Here is a 14,338-nt window from a genome sequence, read left to right as displayed (position 1 = left end):
TTTTAACCAAACTATGCTGCCAACTTTCGTATGTTTTTTTAACCCCTTGTTTTAAAGACCAATTAAGATGCAGATAAAAACTAAATGGTAGGATTGGCATCTGTCAACTGTATGAACAAATTCCTAGGGCAAGAAATTCCAAATAACCTATTTTATCTTTAATACTTCAAAATCTTCAAAAAAAAAAAATTCACTATAGGCCATGAAATAAAACCGTTTAGGAAAAGTGAGTCACCAAAATCAAGGAAAATCAAAGTAATACCTTTAAAATAAAAGTTTCTAATGAAAAACTGCAAAAAGTTCAATAATAAAATCTTACATTTCTTTGTCCCAATTTTAGTCCAATACCAGTTAAAGGATACTAAAAATGACAACGTAATGACGGAAGCTTAACTATAGAATAAGTACAGAGCTAAGTAAAAACTAGCTGACTGTGAAAAGCAGTAAAGAAAAATTCTTTTTCAGATCACACTAATAACCTTTTTACTTCTTTCCAATCTGTAAACAGTTTCAATAGGGCACCAAGTATCTTGCAAATCTGATTTGTTATGAAAGTATTAAAGTAGTATGTGGAACTATATACAAAGAAAAATTTAAGTTATATTCTCTTATAACATACTGTGAGTACAAAAAAAGATAAATATTTTACACTTATTTTGTTCCATTTTTTTCTAATCAATCTCAAATCTATATAACCATCTCTACTGTACAAAGGGATGGTTTAATGAAACCAAGAAACTGCTAAATTTAAACTAATATATAGTCTTTCATCAAAACAACAACTCAAAGAATCATAGAATATAATGAATAATGTGTTATAGTGCCATTAACTTATTAATTGATCAAGATTCTGATGCCAATATGTGTTTTTTGAGAAAAAGGAAAATTTAGGAAAAAGCAAATTAGTTAAGACCTCATTACTGGGTATGTAGGAATACTAGAAATAAAACATGAAGTGAAAATATAATTAAATTTTCTAATTTTCCAATAGATAATTAAAATTCAGTTAATTTTCTAGTCTACTTTTATATTAATTTTTCACAGCTAAACATTAAATATGAGAAAAGCTGACTTACATATATAGTTAAATGAGTATCATGACACTCAGTATTGTCTGAATGACAAATTCTGCACTGAACTGAACTACCTGAATTATGTTTTTTACATATAATTATGCCACTCTTAATAACTTAGGAGGGAAGACATCAAACTCAAAAGCATAATAAACAAAGTGAAAATAAAAGAAAAAGAAAAAATTTAAAATACAGGGGGGTTACAGACTGAGATTATTCCTCCAGGTTTCCTCTGACATGTGAGATATTTTAACTTTATAGCTACTTTCCAGGGGAGAGTAAAAGATTCATTTATATAATTTAAAATATTTACCAGACTTCAGATTGATTCCTTCCATGTTGGTAATGAATTTCCTCTTCAATACAGATGATTACTTTCTCTGAAACTTCTAATCTTAGAGAATTGTCTGGCTCAATCAGAGTTTAAGTGACTTACTCAGGACACACTTCAATCCAGGTGTCTCTGATATTGGCTCTCTTTTCATTACACCTCACTGGCTATACCGAAATGCACTTTGATTTTTTTTTTTTAATTAAAGGGGTCATCCCTTGGCTCACTTCTTAAACAGCCCTAATCACTGAAGGGGCATTGCCTCAGACAAAGTAAGAACTCGAAAAGACCTTAACTTAAAAAGGCCAAGGTTTCCCACTGCATCTTGGGTCATCTCCAGTCATCACAATCTGTATCTGGCCACTGGACCCAGATGACTCCAGAGGAGAAAGGAAGACTGGTAATTTTGCACAGCCGTCCCTCACTTAAATTCACTTGCAAGTCATGGCATCATCTTGCTGATGTCCTGTTCCTCCTCAAGAACGAAGCACAACCCCACCCCCCACCCCCCACAAACACAAACACATCTCTGGTGCACATATGATAAAGAATACACCATAAAGAAAGTCTAGAAATACAATACTAAAGAGAATAAATTCTTTGCAGAAAAAGTAACATTATCTCTTATAGCTCCCAAACCTCAGTAATTACTGAATGCATAGACATCCAACACTTACAAGAGAAAAATGTATCTTGTGATTTTTTTAGTCTCTATTTTAAGATCTACACTATCCTCTCAATTCAAACAATTTAATAATTTTTGACGGAATTACCTGTCCAAAGGAACCCTTTCCTATTAAAGAGTCAATTTCATAACGATCCATCCACTTTTCCCCATTTTTTACAATATAATCATAGTTATCATCATCATAGCCATCATTGTAAACTTTCCGCTCCTTTTTGTGACTAGAATCATCTCCTTGGCCCTGTTGATGTCTCCGCTTCTTTTTTGCATAGTAAACCTGAAATTCAAGATACATAATTATATTTTTACATTACTAAGTATGCAAATAATTTAGATAACAGTTTATGAGAAATTGGTAAGTAGAGTACAACTGCTAACACTAATGGATTCATGTACTATAGATTAATTCCTTCAAAAGCACTGAAATGCTTATTCTGTTACTATGCTGATGCAAGCTAAAGTTTAAATAAGATCTGATTTCTGTGATCATTGAACCTATATCCTTTTCAAAAGAAATGCAGTAAATACTGTTATTTTTCTTATAAGTTACTAAGACAAAAGAACATCCAAAAAAGCATCTGCGAAAATATATGTCACCCTGAAGATACTATACCTACAGCTTATGCTATGGTTACAAAAATCAAACGAATATTATAATGCTTGATACTTTCAAAATATAAACTAAATTATTATGAGAAAACACATGAAATGTTCTGCATCCAAAAAAACTGAATGACCATATTTTCAGATTAATAAAGGTCAAGACAATTTGTACAGATGACAATAATGAATAAGATCCTTTATCTCACTTAGAAGTTTCTTTAATTTTATCATGCTCCATTGACACAATAATAAAATAGTAATACCATTCAATAATATCAAAATGTCATAAAACGTATAAATACACTACTACCACCTCTTTAACCACACTAATGTATACCTTTCCTCATTCCTCTATTCCAAAAAGCTCATGAGATGATTGGCCTTAATACAAATGAATTACAGGGCTAAATTCCAAGCATAAAAGGAAACACAAACACATCCATTTTCTTAAAGGAACATTCATTCAATAACCAATTACTGAATCAGGATTAAAGTAGGCAAGTTGATATCATGCTCCAAAGATATCTTTGACAGAATCCAAAATATGTAATGGGTAGTGTCTGACAATATCTAACAGATGGTATCTGAAGAGTCAAAGCATGGGTAAAAATAATTTGAAAGGATCATAGATTTAGATCTGGAATGGGCCTCAGAAGCTGTGTAGTTGAACTTACTCATTTTAAAGATGAGCAAAGTGAAACCCAGGGAGGATACATGACTTGTCCAAGGAATAAGTTGTCAGAAAAACATTTAAACCCTAAATTTCTGACTGCAGGGAAAATGTCTTTTCCACTATAACATACTGCCCTTCCATAACTTAAATAGTAATTTTTTTAAACCCATGGAATAACTGTCATTCTTTACTAAGGCTTCAGATTCATCATCAATATGATAATTAGGGAAAAGTTTGCAGCCTCCATTACTCACAAAAAACTCTGCAGAAAACTCTTTAACAGAATCATGTTGTCATGAAATAAATAATTTACTTACTTACCTCATTAATATGTTTGTATGTTTTGATCAAGTCAACAGAGAGTTTCCTCAGAGGAGCAGTTGCTGGATCACGGAAGGTTTGGGGCATCCGTCTCTGTAACATGACAATATCAGGTATCACCTTAAATAGACAGAAAAGACTAGTACTTTTAACTAAACTACATTAACTATAACTACAATTAAAAATTAAAATCCATGTCTCTGCATATGAATGTGAAAGAAATTATTTTGCTATTATATTAACATGCAATTATTAAATTAGGATTAAGGCTTTTTCTCCTTTATATCCTTTATTTAGGGCCCAGCCCCTGTAGGTCAGTCAGTCAGTCTCTAAAGGACACAGCTGATTGATGAGATGTCCCTAACTCTCAGGCAACATGCTCACCCTAACCCCATCCAACTAAGAGACCTTGCTTATGTTTAGAGTGAAAACAGAATTTAATCTAGGTGAATTCTTGCCCCAAGGAAATGAGTCCCAGTCCCTGCACCCTTCCATTGAAGTCTAGGGCAACCGAGCTCATGAAGGAGAAAACCAGAGTCGTCTGAATGGAGATGAATTCCTCTGTCCAGACTGCTGGGGGTGGCTAAGTCTCATGATCAAGCCATGTTCTCAGCATGAAGACTTCTAGCCCTCCTCCTCATTAAATGTCCACCAATTAAGGTTGATTTCTCTTGTCTGGGGCATCCCCTTACAAAAATATTTAAAGCATTCAGTGTCTCCATGATTTGTCTTTGGTTACTGAGAGAAATCATTGACCATCAGTTTTCATTATTAGCTAGCCTAATTAATAAATTATTAATTACCCAGTAACTGTCTCTTGGAGTTTTTCATTCATCGCAAATACAAATATAAACATATTTTTCAAGGCAACTGCTCATCATTTAATTCAATGCAGCCATTTAAATTTGTTAGTTGAGCATGTTCCTTGCCACTGTCATAACCCTGCAGCACTGAGAATATAACCCAAGTCTTAATACTGATAAGATACTATGGGATATTGTAGACTTCTTCACAGTAATGGCAACATCTTTCTGCTCAGATCACTGAAAAAGGTCATCGTCTAGAACCGGGTGGCATAAGAGAAATTTATTATAAAGAGACCGTATGTAGCTCTGTAATAAGGAGTATTTGACAACCAGACAACACAGTGACCTAGTATATACTAAACCTGCCTTGCCTACAGCTGAATAGGAATTTGTGGAAAGATAATTACTGGGCTGACTGGGGGGAAAAAATCTTTATATCAAATCTCTGATTAGGGAGCCTGGTATCTAAGATACACAGGGAAATAACCATAATTATATAAGAACAAAAAGCTCTTCTCAAATGGTAAGTGGTCAGCAACAATTCCCAAAGAAATACGGTAAACAATTAGAAATTCTACAGCAACTTACTATGGATTCATAGATGCCAAAAAATCCAACTTAGATAGAAGAGTAGCATCATAACTATTAAAAACACGAACTCAAAGGAAAAAACAGTTTTTCCACAAGGATGACATGAATAACTAGAAGAAATGAAGCAAGAGATTTAAAAAATGAAATAAAAGCCCTAGGAGGAAAGATTTGGAAGAAAAGAACAAAAGTAGTAAATCTTAGCAAAGTAACAGGCTCTCTGAAAATTAGACTAAACCAAAGTCAATGATTCCATCAGACAGCAAGAAACAGAACAAAATTAAAACACTGAAAAAAAAAATTAGAAGAAAATGCAAGCTGGAAAATAGGTCAAAGATAATTTTAAAATCAATGAATTGCCTAAAAACCATAATTTTTAAAAATTTGCTTTAAGAAATTATAAATGAAAATTGCTGAAAGCTATTATAACTGTAGGCCAAAGTGAAGACTGAAAGAACCCACTGATAACCTCCTTTAAAAAAAAAAAAAACACCAAAAGGAAAAATTCTAGGAATGCCAAAGCCAAAATTCTGAGCTCCAATGTCACAGAAAAGTACTTCAAGCAGCAAAAAAGGGCTCAGGATCACACAAGACTTTGCAGCTTCTGCTATAAATGAGGAGACGTCTGGGAATACAACATTCCAAAAGGCAAATGATAAGCCTGCAACCAAGAATCATTTACCCTAGAAAGTTCAGTTTCATACTACAGGGGTAAAAATAGACCTTTTGAGAACTTGTATGGAATAGCAGCCTACCAAGCATTCCTGTTGCTGAAATGCAAACAAAAGATCTATAAAGAAATATATATGAACAACCAGAAGTGGCTGTTTAATGATGAAAAGCTAACATTTTAATAAGAGAAGAAACAAGCATCTCTTCAAAACTTTAATATCTTCAAAGAGTAATGAGAGAAGTCTGGCCATCAGAGGCACCCACTGTAGACTGGTTCTGTTCTGAGAGCTTTAAAAGGGGAAAGAAAAGGGAGGATGTGGAAAAGAAGAATGAGTAATATTAGCTATTTCTTATAACTGGGATGTGAGAAAAGAGTACACAAACAACAAGGAAAGGTAAGGAGGGTCAGGAATCAGATGAACCTCACTTGTAACTGAATCTGGACTTTGGACAAAAAAGAGTTACATACACTCATGCAAGTGCATTCATATACATAGTAAGAGTATGGTACAGAAATATATCAAACTCAGTGTGGAAACTGAAGGGGATAGGGAAAAGATGATTAAAAGATAATAAATTGGGTGTGGTGATTTGGCAAGTAATCCCTGCCACCAAGGAGACTGAGGTTGGTAGGTTAGTCAGTCAATAAACATTTAATAAGCACCTAGTGGGTGCCAGGCTCCGATATAGAGAAATAAAGACAGTCTCTGCCCTCAAGGACCTTGAGAGTTCTGAGCTTTAACTGACTGCTATCCTGAAAGATGTTCACACTAAGTTCAACACCAATAAATATGGGGCCATCAGGCTGTTTAAAAAAGGCAAACTGGCTCAGGTAAGAAAAATGGAGCATGTCAAAGCTCCTGTGCTGTTCAGTAGTTGCTACACAGTCCATAAATGGCTGCTGCACTTGCAGCCTGAGTTAGAAAGACCCAGTCTCAAAAACATAACAAACTCCCAAAGAAAAAAAAGGGGGGGGGACAGAGGGGAGAAAAAGGATGGACAGAGATAGGGAGAAGAGAAGAAACAAGAGAACAGATAACACTACAGACTAAATACCTGCAAACAAAATAAACTTTCTGATACCAAAGTTGGGGATTAAAGCAGGGGGGAACTGGCACTTAAGAGAAAAGCAAAGAACTAGAAATTAAGGGCACCCATGAACTAGGCACAATTTGGAACAAACTTGTATGCGAATGTAGGGGAATATTATTGCAATAATAAGAAATTACCAAGATATTATTTCAGAGAACCACAGAAAGTAGGAACTGATGCAATATGAAATTAGCAGAACCAAGAGAACTTATACAATGACAAATTCTAGCTATGTCCCTTACTTTCCAGTGTAACACTGGAAAGTTAATTCTTCTACTTAGGCTTCAGTTTCATTATCTGTAAAATAAAGGTTCTTTCCAGGAGTAACATTCGAATACTATGAAACAGTTACTTGACTATGGACATAACATCAATTTACATCTGATCATCCATTCATTTCCCAAAATGAATTTTAAGAATTACCAACACTGCTAAAATCTGCCACATGACCTAATATCATATGTTCTAAGGCACATATCATCTTCATTACTATGAGGTTATTTTCATTAGATTGAATTAAAGTTTTCTCTGACACTGAAGCATGTCCCCTGCCTGAGAACAGAAAGATAGTAGACTGAGGTTTGGAATGAGGCATACCTTTTCAGACATGGTGAATGTTTTGACTACACTTATTTGTTAAGAGGAAGGGTTCCACAAGGTTTTGTGAGTGAAAGGGAAATCATTAGTGATATACTCCATATACAAAGTGAAAGTGATGTAAAAAGAGCATAAGTAAATATAAAAAATTGTATTTTAAAGCAATTACAGCAAAATTGCTAGAGAAAGAGTAAAGAAATGCTTTGTTTTTTAATTTAGGGTTTTTTTTCCTTTAATGACTTTTCACTTTAGAGGTGCAGGTTATTTAAGGGGTAACCTATACCCAAACCAATAGGATAACTGGATGTTCTACTATAACAAATCATAACCTGCTTTCACCTTCTAATAAACAAAGTGATTACTTCAAGTGACATAATTTTATAAAAAGTATTTTCTGGACTAACATTTCTCCTCTGATGTAAAAATGTATATTTTCCTTAATTAAAAAACATAATTTGATTCTACTGAAAATAATTTACCTTTAAACAAACATTTGGAACCCCGCATAATTTGCAGAAAAACAAACTCAACTAACCCAATCAAACCACTCATATTTCTTATTTTCTCAAATTTTAAGGCAACAATAAACTGTCATGCCAAAATTAAGCTGTCTAATATGACACAAACATACCTGGTTAGTTAGAGGCTGTTGAATCTGGTCAGTATAAGATAAGGCAGAAACCTGTTGGTCATTTATGTTTGGCTGACGGCGGTCACTGTACTGCTGATGTGAATGGGGCATTTGTCCAGCCATCTGAAGACCAGCGGCATGGAATGAAAATGATGGTGCGAGGCGAACAGATGAAGGTTTGCATGCTGAAGTCTCTCCTACGAAAAGAAAAGAAAATTATAAGGAAAAATTCATATTCTCCTAATATGTGAATCATCTGATGTTTATTTGGGTTTTTAAACTTCATTCAGGACCTTTCAAAACTGAATATAATATTTATATGTCATTAGACGATATGTTCTGAAAGAATTCTAATTAAAAATTATTTTAGTACTTTAAACCATACTAAGGTGATTGTCATTTACAGAAACACTCCAAAAAGTCTTCTGCTATATAAACTACTTCAATACTGGATCTTCAGATTTTATTACTTCAGTGATCTATAATTTCATCGAAGTGGAAACCCACTTCTATCAATAGACAAAAAATCCTCTGTAACTGGTAAGCATTATGTGAGAGTTGCTACTGCTGGAAAATGTAATTTCATAGATCAAATGTAGGTCAAATGACATATCACCTCTCCTCTGACAAACTGTAATAGTGCTTCAATCCATCCTCCATAAAAATTTTCTTTAAGGAAAGTGTTTCCCTACTGAAACTCAAGTGGTTCCCTATTGCCTCCAATATAAAATATAAATTCCTCTGGTTGGCTTTTAAAATCCACCATAATGAAGAACCAACTCATATTTCTAGTCTCCTTACACATTATTCTCCTCCTTATTTTATTCTCTTTTTGTTTCTAACTAGATGGCTCACTGGATAGAGCACTGGGTCTGGGGTCAGGTCAGAGTTCCACTCTGGCCTCATACTTACTGGATGTACAGGAAGTACTGGACAAGTAAGTCACTTAACCTGACAGACTCAGTTTCCTCAGCTATAAAATAGAAATAATTGCACCTACTTTCCAGAGTTGTTGTGAAGATAAAATGAGGGTAATATTTGTAAAAAGCACTTAGCACAGTACACGGCACAAAGTAAGCAATTAATAAATGTTTATTTCCTGCCTGGCTTGTTTGTACTGTACAGTCCAGCCAAACTGGTCATCTTGATAATGCTTATATTGTTGCAGTTCAGTCATTTCAATCATGCCTGATCCTTTGTGACCTCATCTGGGTTTGTTGCTGTAGTTTGTTTCGTTTTGGGGTGTGTGTTGGGGGTGGGGGGGTGGGAGAGGGTACGGGAGGGAAATATGGTTTGCAGTTTTCTTCTCCAGCTCATTTTATAGATGAGGAACTGAGGCAAACAGGGTAAACGACCGTGCCCAGGGTCACTACATATTAAGTGACGGAGGCCAAATTTGAACTCAGGAAGACGAGTCTCTTTGATGACAAGTCTAACATTCTGTCTACTGAATCACCTAGCTACCTGTTGTTCATATTAAAAATAAAATTAATTGGATTACAAAGGCAATCAATCAATTCTACTAAAAGGCAGTTATCAAAATACTTTTTAAAACAAGTTTACAGAGTACAAATTAAGAACTCATTCTAAATAATGCCTCTGTCTGGATCCCTTCAGTTGCTACGTTTGATATCAATTATGTTGCAACTATTTTTATCTTACATTTATTCTACATGTATCTATTCTGTATATAGGTATACATATACATTTCTTTCCTTAAAAAATGTAAGGTCGTCTCATGGATGAAGGAAATGAGGGAGGGAGAAAACCTGAAACTTAAAACTTTTTTAAAAATGAATAGTAATACTTGTGTTTACATGTAATTTAGAAAAAATAAAAATGTTATTTTAAAAAAGAGAGAAAGAATATACTTTAGATATATGGGATAGTCTCTTGCAAAGGCACCAAGACAAGAGACTGAATATCGTTTACCACAAATGAATGAATATGTACTTTTTAAAGTTATTACTTTTAATCAAAGACTCATGCTGTCACTGTGTTGAAAAGTGTTACTCACTAATAGGCTATGCTCAGTGGGCCAAACAAAGGGGGGGGGGGGAGACATAAAAACACCACTGCAAGTGCTGGGGGTGGGGGGCCCGCGGGGGCGCCTGGCGCCACACTGCAATGTAAGCTCCTTGTCAGCAGGGAATATTTATTTAATTATTTGTCATTAGATTCCCAATGGCTAGCACTCGGCCCACCTCATAGTAGGTGTCCACTAAGTGCTTGCGATTGAAATTTAAAATGTTTTGTCTTGGAATTCTTTAAAGGGTTCTCCTAAGCCTTCACTTGGATCATTTAGATCAGGGGTGGAGAACCTGTGGCCTCAAGGCCACATGTGGCCCTCTAGGTCCTAAAGTGCAGCCCTCTGACTGAATTCAAACTTCACAAAACAAATCCCCTTAATAAAAGGATTTGTTCTGTATGTGAAGTATAGATTCAAGTCAACTGACCATGTCCAAAGGATATATTTGTAATTTGGAATCTTGAGTCTATCACCTCTCTGTCAGGAGGTAGATATGTTGTTTCATCACCAGTTTTCTGGAATTGTGGTCTGTCACTGCACTGATCAAGAGCTCAAGTCTTTCAAAGTTGTTTGTCTTTACAATGTTGTTGTTATTGTAGGACCACCTCCTTCATAAAGTGTTTCCTGATCCCCACAAACTGCTAGACCCACCCTCCCTTCCCTGGAGTGAACGATTTTTATTAATTTACATTTCTTTTCTGGGGTATATTTGGGGGGGGGTTTCCCTTTTCTTGATGATTTCACATGTAATTTCACTTCTGTAAGAATTCATTTATGGCCTGCACAATTTCTCTCCGATGATATTTAGATTCTCTATTCCTGTTTTGTTCATTTGAGCATCTTATGTTTTTGGGAGTAGCATAATTTATTTTAAGAGTTTCTGATAATTTTTGCTATATCTATTCCATACGTCGTAACTTTCTTCCTAATTAGATGTTGATAATTTGTTTTTTCTCAATCAAAAAAATATTAGATTATTCACTGAATTATTAACTTGGCCCAAAGAAACTCAGCTTAACTTATTAGCCCAATAGTCTTCTATTTTCTCTCTTCTTTGATTTTCAATGTTCCTTCTGTTATTCTTGTTTTCTATGTATGAGTTCATTGATTTGCAAGGTATTTTCTTAGGTACACATACAGTCGATGTTTTGTTGTTTTTTTTTAATTTTCAGGCAATTGGGGTTAAGTGACTTGCCCAGGGTCACACAGCTAGTAAGTGTGAAGTGTTTGGTCTGAAGCCATATTTGAACTCAGGTCCTCCTGACTTCAGAGCCAGTGCTCTATCCACTGCACCACCTAGTTGATGCTTTTTTGTTAATAAGTTTTTAAAAAGAGAGATAAATTTTATCCTTCTTTTAAGCATTCATAATATCCTACAAATTTTAGTATACTGTCTCATTTTTTTTCTTTTCCTTTCCTTCCTATTCTTCATGATAAAATTATTTAGTTGTTGTTTTTCAGCAACATTTGTTCATATTTCTCTATAGTATTTGAGTAAAAATCTATAAAGGATGCATTTAATATTTTTATCTTTCTAAACCTACATAAAACCAAGAACTCCTACTATTATTACCAAAGAAACACTAGAAACTTTAGCAGACAAATCAGGAATAATGCAAGGACTGCCTACTCTCTACACTATTATCTGACACATAACAACAGGACAAAGAAAAGTGAAAGCAAAAGTGTTTCTACTTAGAGAACCCCAAATGATTTAAAAAAATTAAAAACATTAATATTAAATTTCCTTATACCTGTGGAATGCCAAACAAAGCCACAAATCCTAAGTTTTTGTTGCTGTGTTGGATTTTGGGGGGGGGGTTTTGGGGGGGTTTTTTGTTTTGTTTTTTTTGTTTTGTTTTGTTTTTGGTGAGGCAATCGGGTCTAAGTGACTTGCCCAGAGTCACATAGCTAATAAGTGTTTTATGTCTGAGTCCGGACTTGAACTTGGGTCCTCCCGACTCCAGGGCCAGTGCTCTATCCACTGTACCACCTAGCTGCCTCCATAAGTTTTTTTTCTACATTACTAACAAAAATATCAAGAAGAGAGTATTCTTTTAAGATGATAATTAAATGTTTCGGATTGTTAAAAATTAATCAGCAAGTACTTAGGAGTGCCTACCACGTGCCAGGGAAAATGAAATAGTTCCTACCTATAAGGAGATTATATTTTATATAAATATATATATATATATATGTATATATATACACATACACTGATGTGTATATGTATATGCAAAATTAATACAACATAGCTTAAAGAGAAAAAGAATTAACTAATAAGCTACCAAAGCCCAGAGCTCATAAAAATACAATTACAAAAGCAAGTTTGTATAAATAAAGGAAGAAAGTTACTAAAAATCAAGAGAAATATACATTAAAACAGTCCTAATGTCTGATCTCACATCCAGCAACATAAAAAAGATACAAAAACTCATTGTTAATTCACTTTCAGTGTAGCTCTGGAGAGATTCTCAATTGTTCTAGAAAACAAGTACAAATTATGTCCAAAAAGTTAACAAATTTATCTAGAGGTTTCCCAACTGGGATAATATCCTATGGAGGTCATTAAGAAAGAAATGAGTCACAAATACAAAAAAATTTATAATACTATTGTTTGTGACATCAAAAATCTAGGAATAGATTATACACCCCAAAATAGGGAGCAGCTAAACAAATTATGGCACATTAAATGTAATGTCACTTCACTACCCCATATAGATGAATACAGGAAACCACAGAAGTACAGGAAGATCTATTTTTTAAAAATAACAATAATATTGAAGGGGTCAAGCCAAAAGAACAAAATAAACAAAGATTGGGCCAATATAAATAAAATGAACTGATAAATCATTTTCAGGGGATATAATTTGTGAGGAAAGGTGTATCTGAGTAATTGTAGCAACATGTCTACTGAATCAGAACAAAAGGCATCAAAGAAAATGTTTATCCTAAATGTTTCCACGTTATAAAAGTACCATTAAGTGTTACATTAACCATGAGCTCTATCCCCTAAAAAGAAATAAGTAATGTATAAGGCAATTGTCTCTATTAACCAGAATATAGGAGTTAGCTCAAACTGTTAAATGATCTTTTCAAACTGATGATCACTTCAGCAAAACATGGGAAGAATTCCAGATATCCTGATGATATCTGTAACAGAACAATTTTTATATTACAAAACTAAAAAAAGATAATGATCCCACCACACATTTCATTAGTGTTCTACAGATTTCAAAGGTGTTTCACATACACATTAAATCATCTGATCTTGCTCTCCCAAACCTCAAGGCTGGAATACTCCCATCAGCCACTGCCTTTATTCTTACTCATCTGCTGCTACATGAACCTGAAGAAAAATCACAAGACTGTGTCCACTGAGTCAACTACAAATTTATGTTTAAAAAAAATACAACTGGGTCCTTACTATGACAAGGCAATTCTTCTACATCTCACTAAATCTCTCCGTAAATCTAGGCATCCCACAGGCTTCCATCCTGGGCCTTCTTCTTTTCTCCCTCTGTGCTACTTCACTTTGCAATCTCATCAGCTCTCATGGATTCAGTTGTCACCTACACTGTACTGACGATTCTCAAATCTACTTATCCAGCCCTAACCCTTCTACTGACCTCCAGTCTCTTCATCTCCAACTCCCTATTAGCCATCTTGAACTGGATGCCCAGTAGACATCTTAAAGTCAACATATCCCAAACTTAACTCATTCTCTTTCCTCCCAAAACCTCTTTCCTGCCAAACTTCCCTGTAATTGTCAAAGGTGCCACCATCGTACCTAAAACCCATAGGTTCAACTGCTCATTTTTTCTCACCCCCTCATCCAACGTGTTAAGTCCCATGAATTTCAACTTTGTAATATCTTTCAAATATCCCCCTCCCTCCTCTTCTCTCCTCTGATAATGCCACCACTCTAGTACAGACCCTTATCATCTCACTTCTGTACTACCACAACAGCCAGCTGATAGGTCTGCCTACCACAAGCCTCTCCCTACTCCAATACATCCTCCACTCAGTCACCAAATTTTCCTAAAGTGAAGGTCTGACCATTTCTCACACATATACCCATACATATATACACTTACACCAATAAAATCCAATAGTTCCCTACCATCTCCAGGATCAAATAAATCCTGTTTGGCATTCAAAACCCTTCATAACTTATCTCCCCTTTTACCTTTCCAGTCTCTACCACATATAGGTATTCTCTGATCCAGTGACACTG

At 34.8% G+C, this 14,338-nt stretch overlaps 1 protein-coding gene across 7 annotated transcripts in view; it reads right to left on the bottom strand.

Moving 5' to 3' along the window:
- The window catches only part of DYRK1A (dual specificity tyrosine phosphorylation regulated kinase 1A), a 188,235-nt gene that overhangs the window by 42,226 nt on the left and 131,671 nt on the right, over nt 1-14,338 (bottom strand). For 6 of the 7 annotated variants that reach the window (XM_020995858.2, XM_078146527.1, XM_020995857.2 and 3 more), the window contains 3 exons: nt 8,073-8,269; nt 3,687-3,806; nt 2,178-2,366 (listed from right to left, as the gene is read on the bottom strand). In XM_020995858.2, coding sequence (XP_020851517.1) covers nt 2,178-2,366; nt 3,687-3,806; nt 8,073-8,195 — 432 coding nt within the window. In that variant the 5' untranslated portion in view covers nt 8,196-8,269. The remainder of the gene's footprint in view (nt 1-2,177; nt 2,367-3,686; nt 3,807-8,072; nt 8,270-14,338) is intronic. The other variant, XM_020995856.2, reaches the window with a different exon arrangement.

Source organism: Phascolarctos cinereus, unplaced genomic scaffold (assembly GCF_003287225.1).
Source record: "Phascolarctos cinereus isolate Bilbo 61053 unplaced genomic scaffold, phaCin_HiC Scaffold_726;HRSCAF=1367, whole genome shotgun sequence".
NCBI classification, from domain to species: Eukaryota; Metazoa; Chordata; class Mammalia; order Diprotodontia; family Phascolarctidae; genus Phascolarctos; species Phascolarctos cinereus.
The sequence above is the reverse complement of the archived record's forward strand: the minus strand, read 5'-3'. Positions and strand labels throughout refer to the sequence as shown.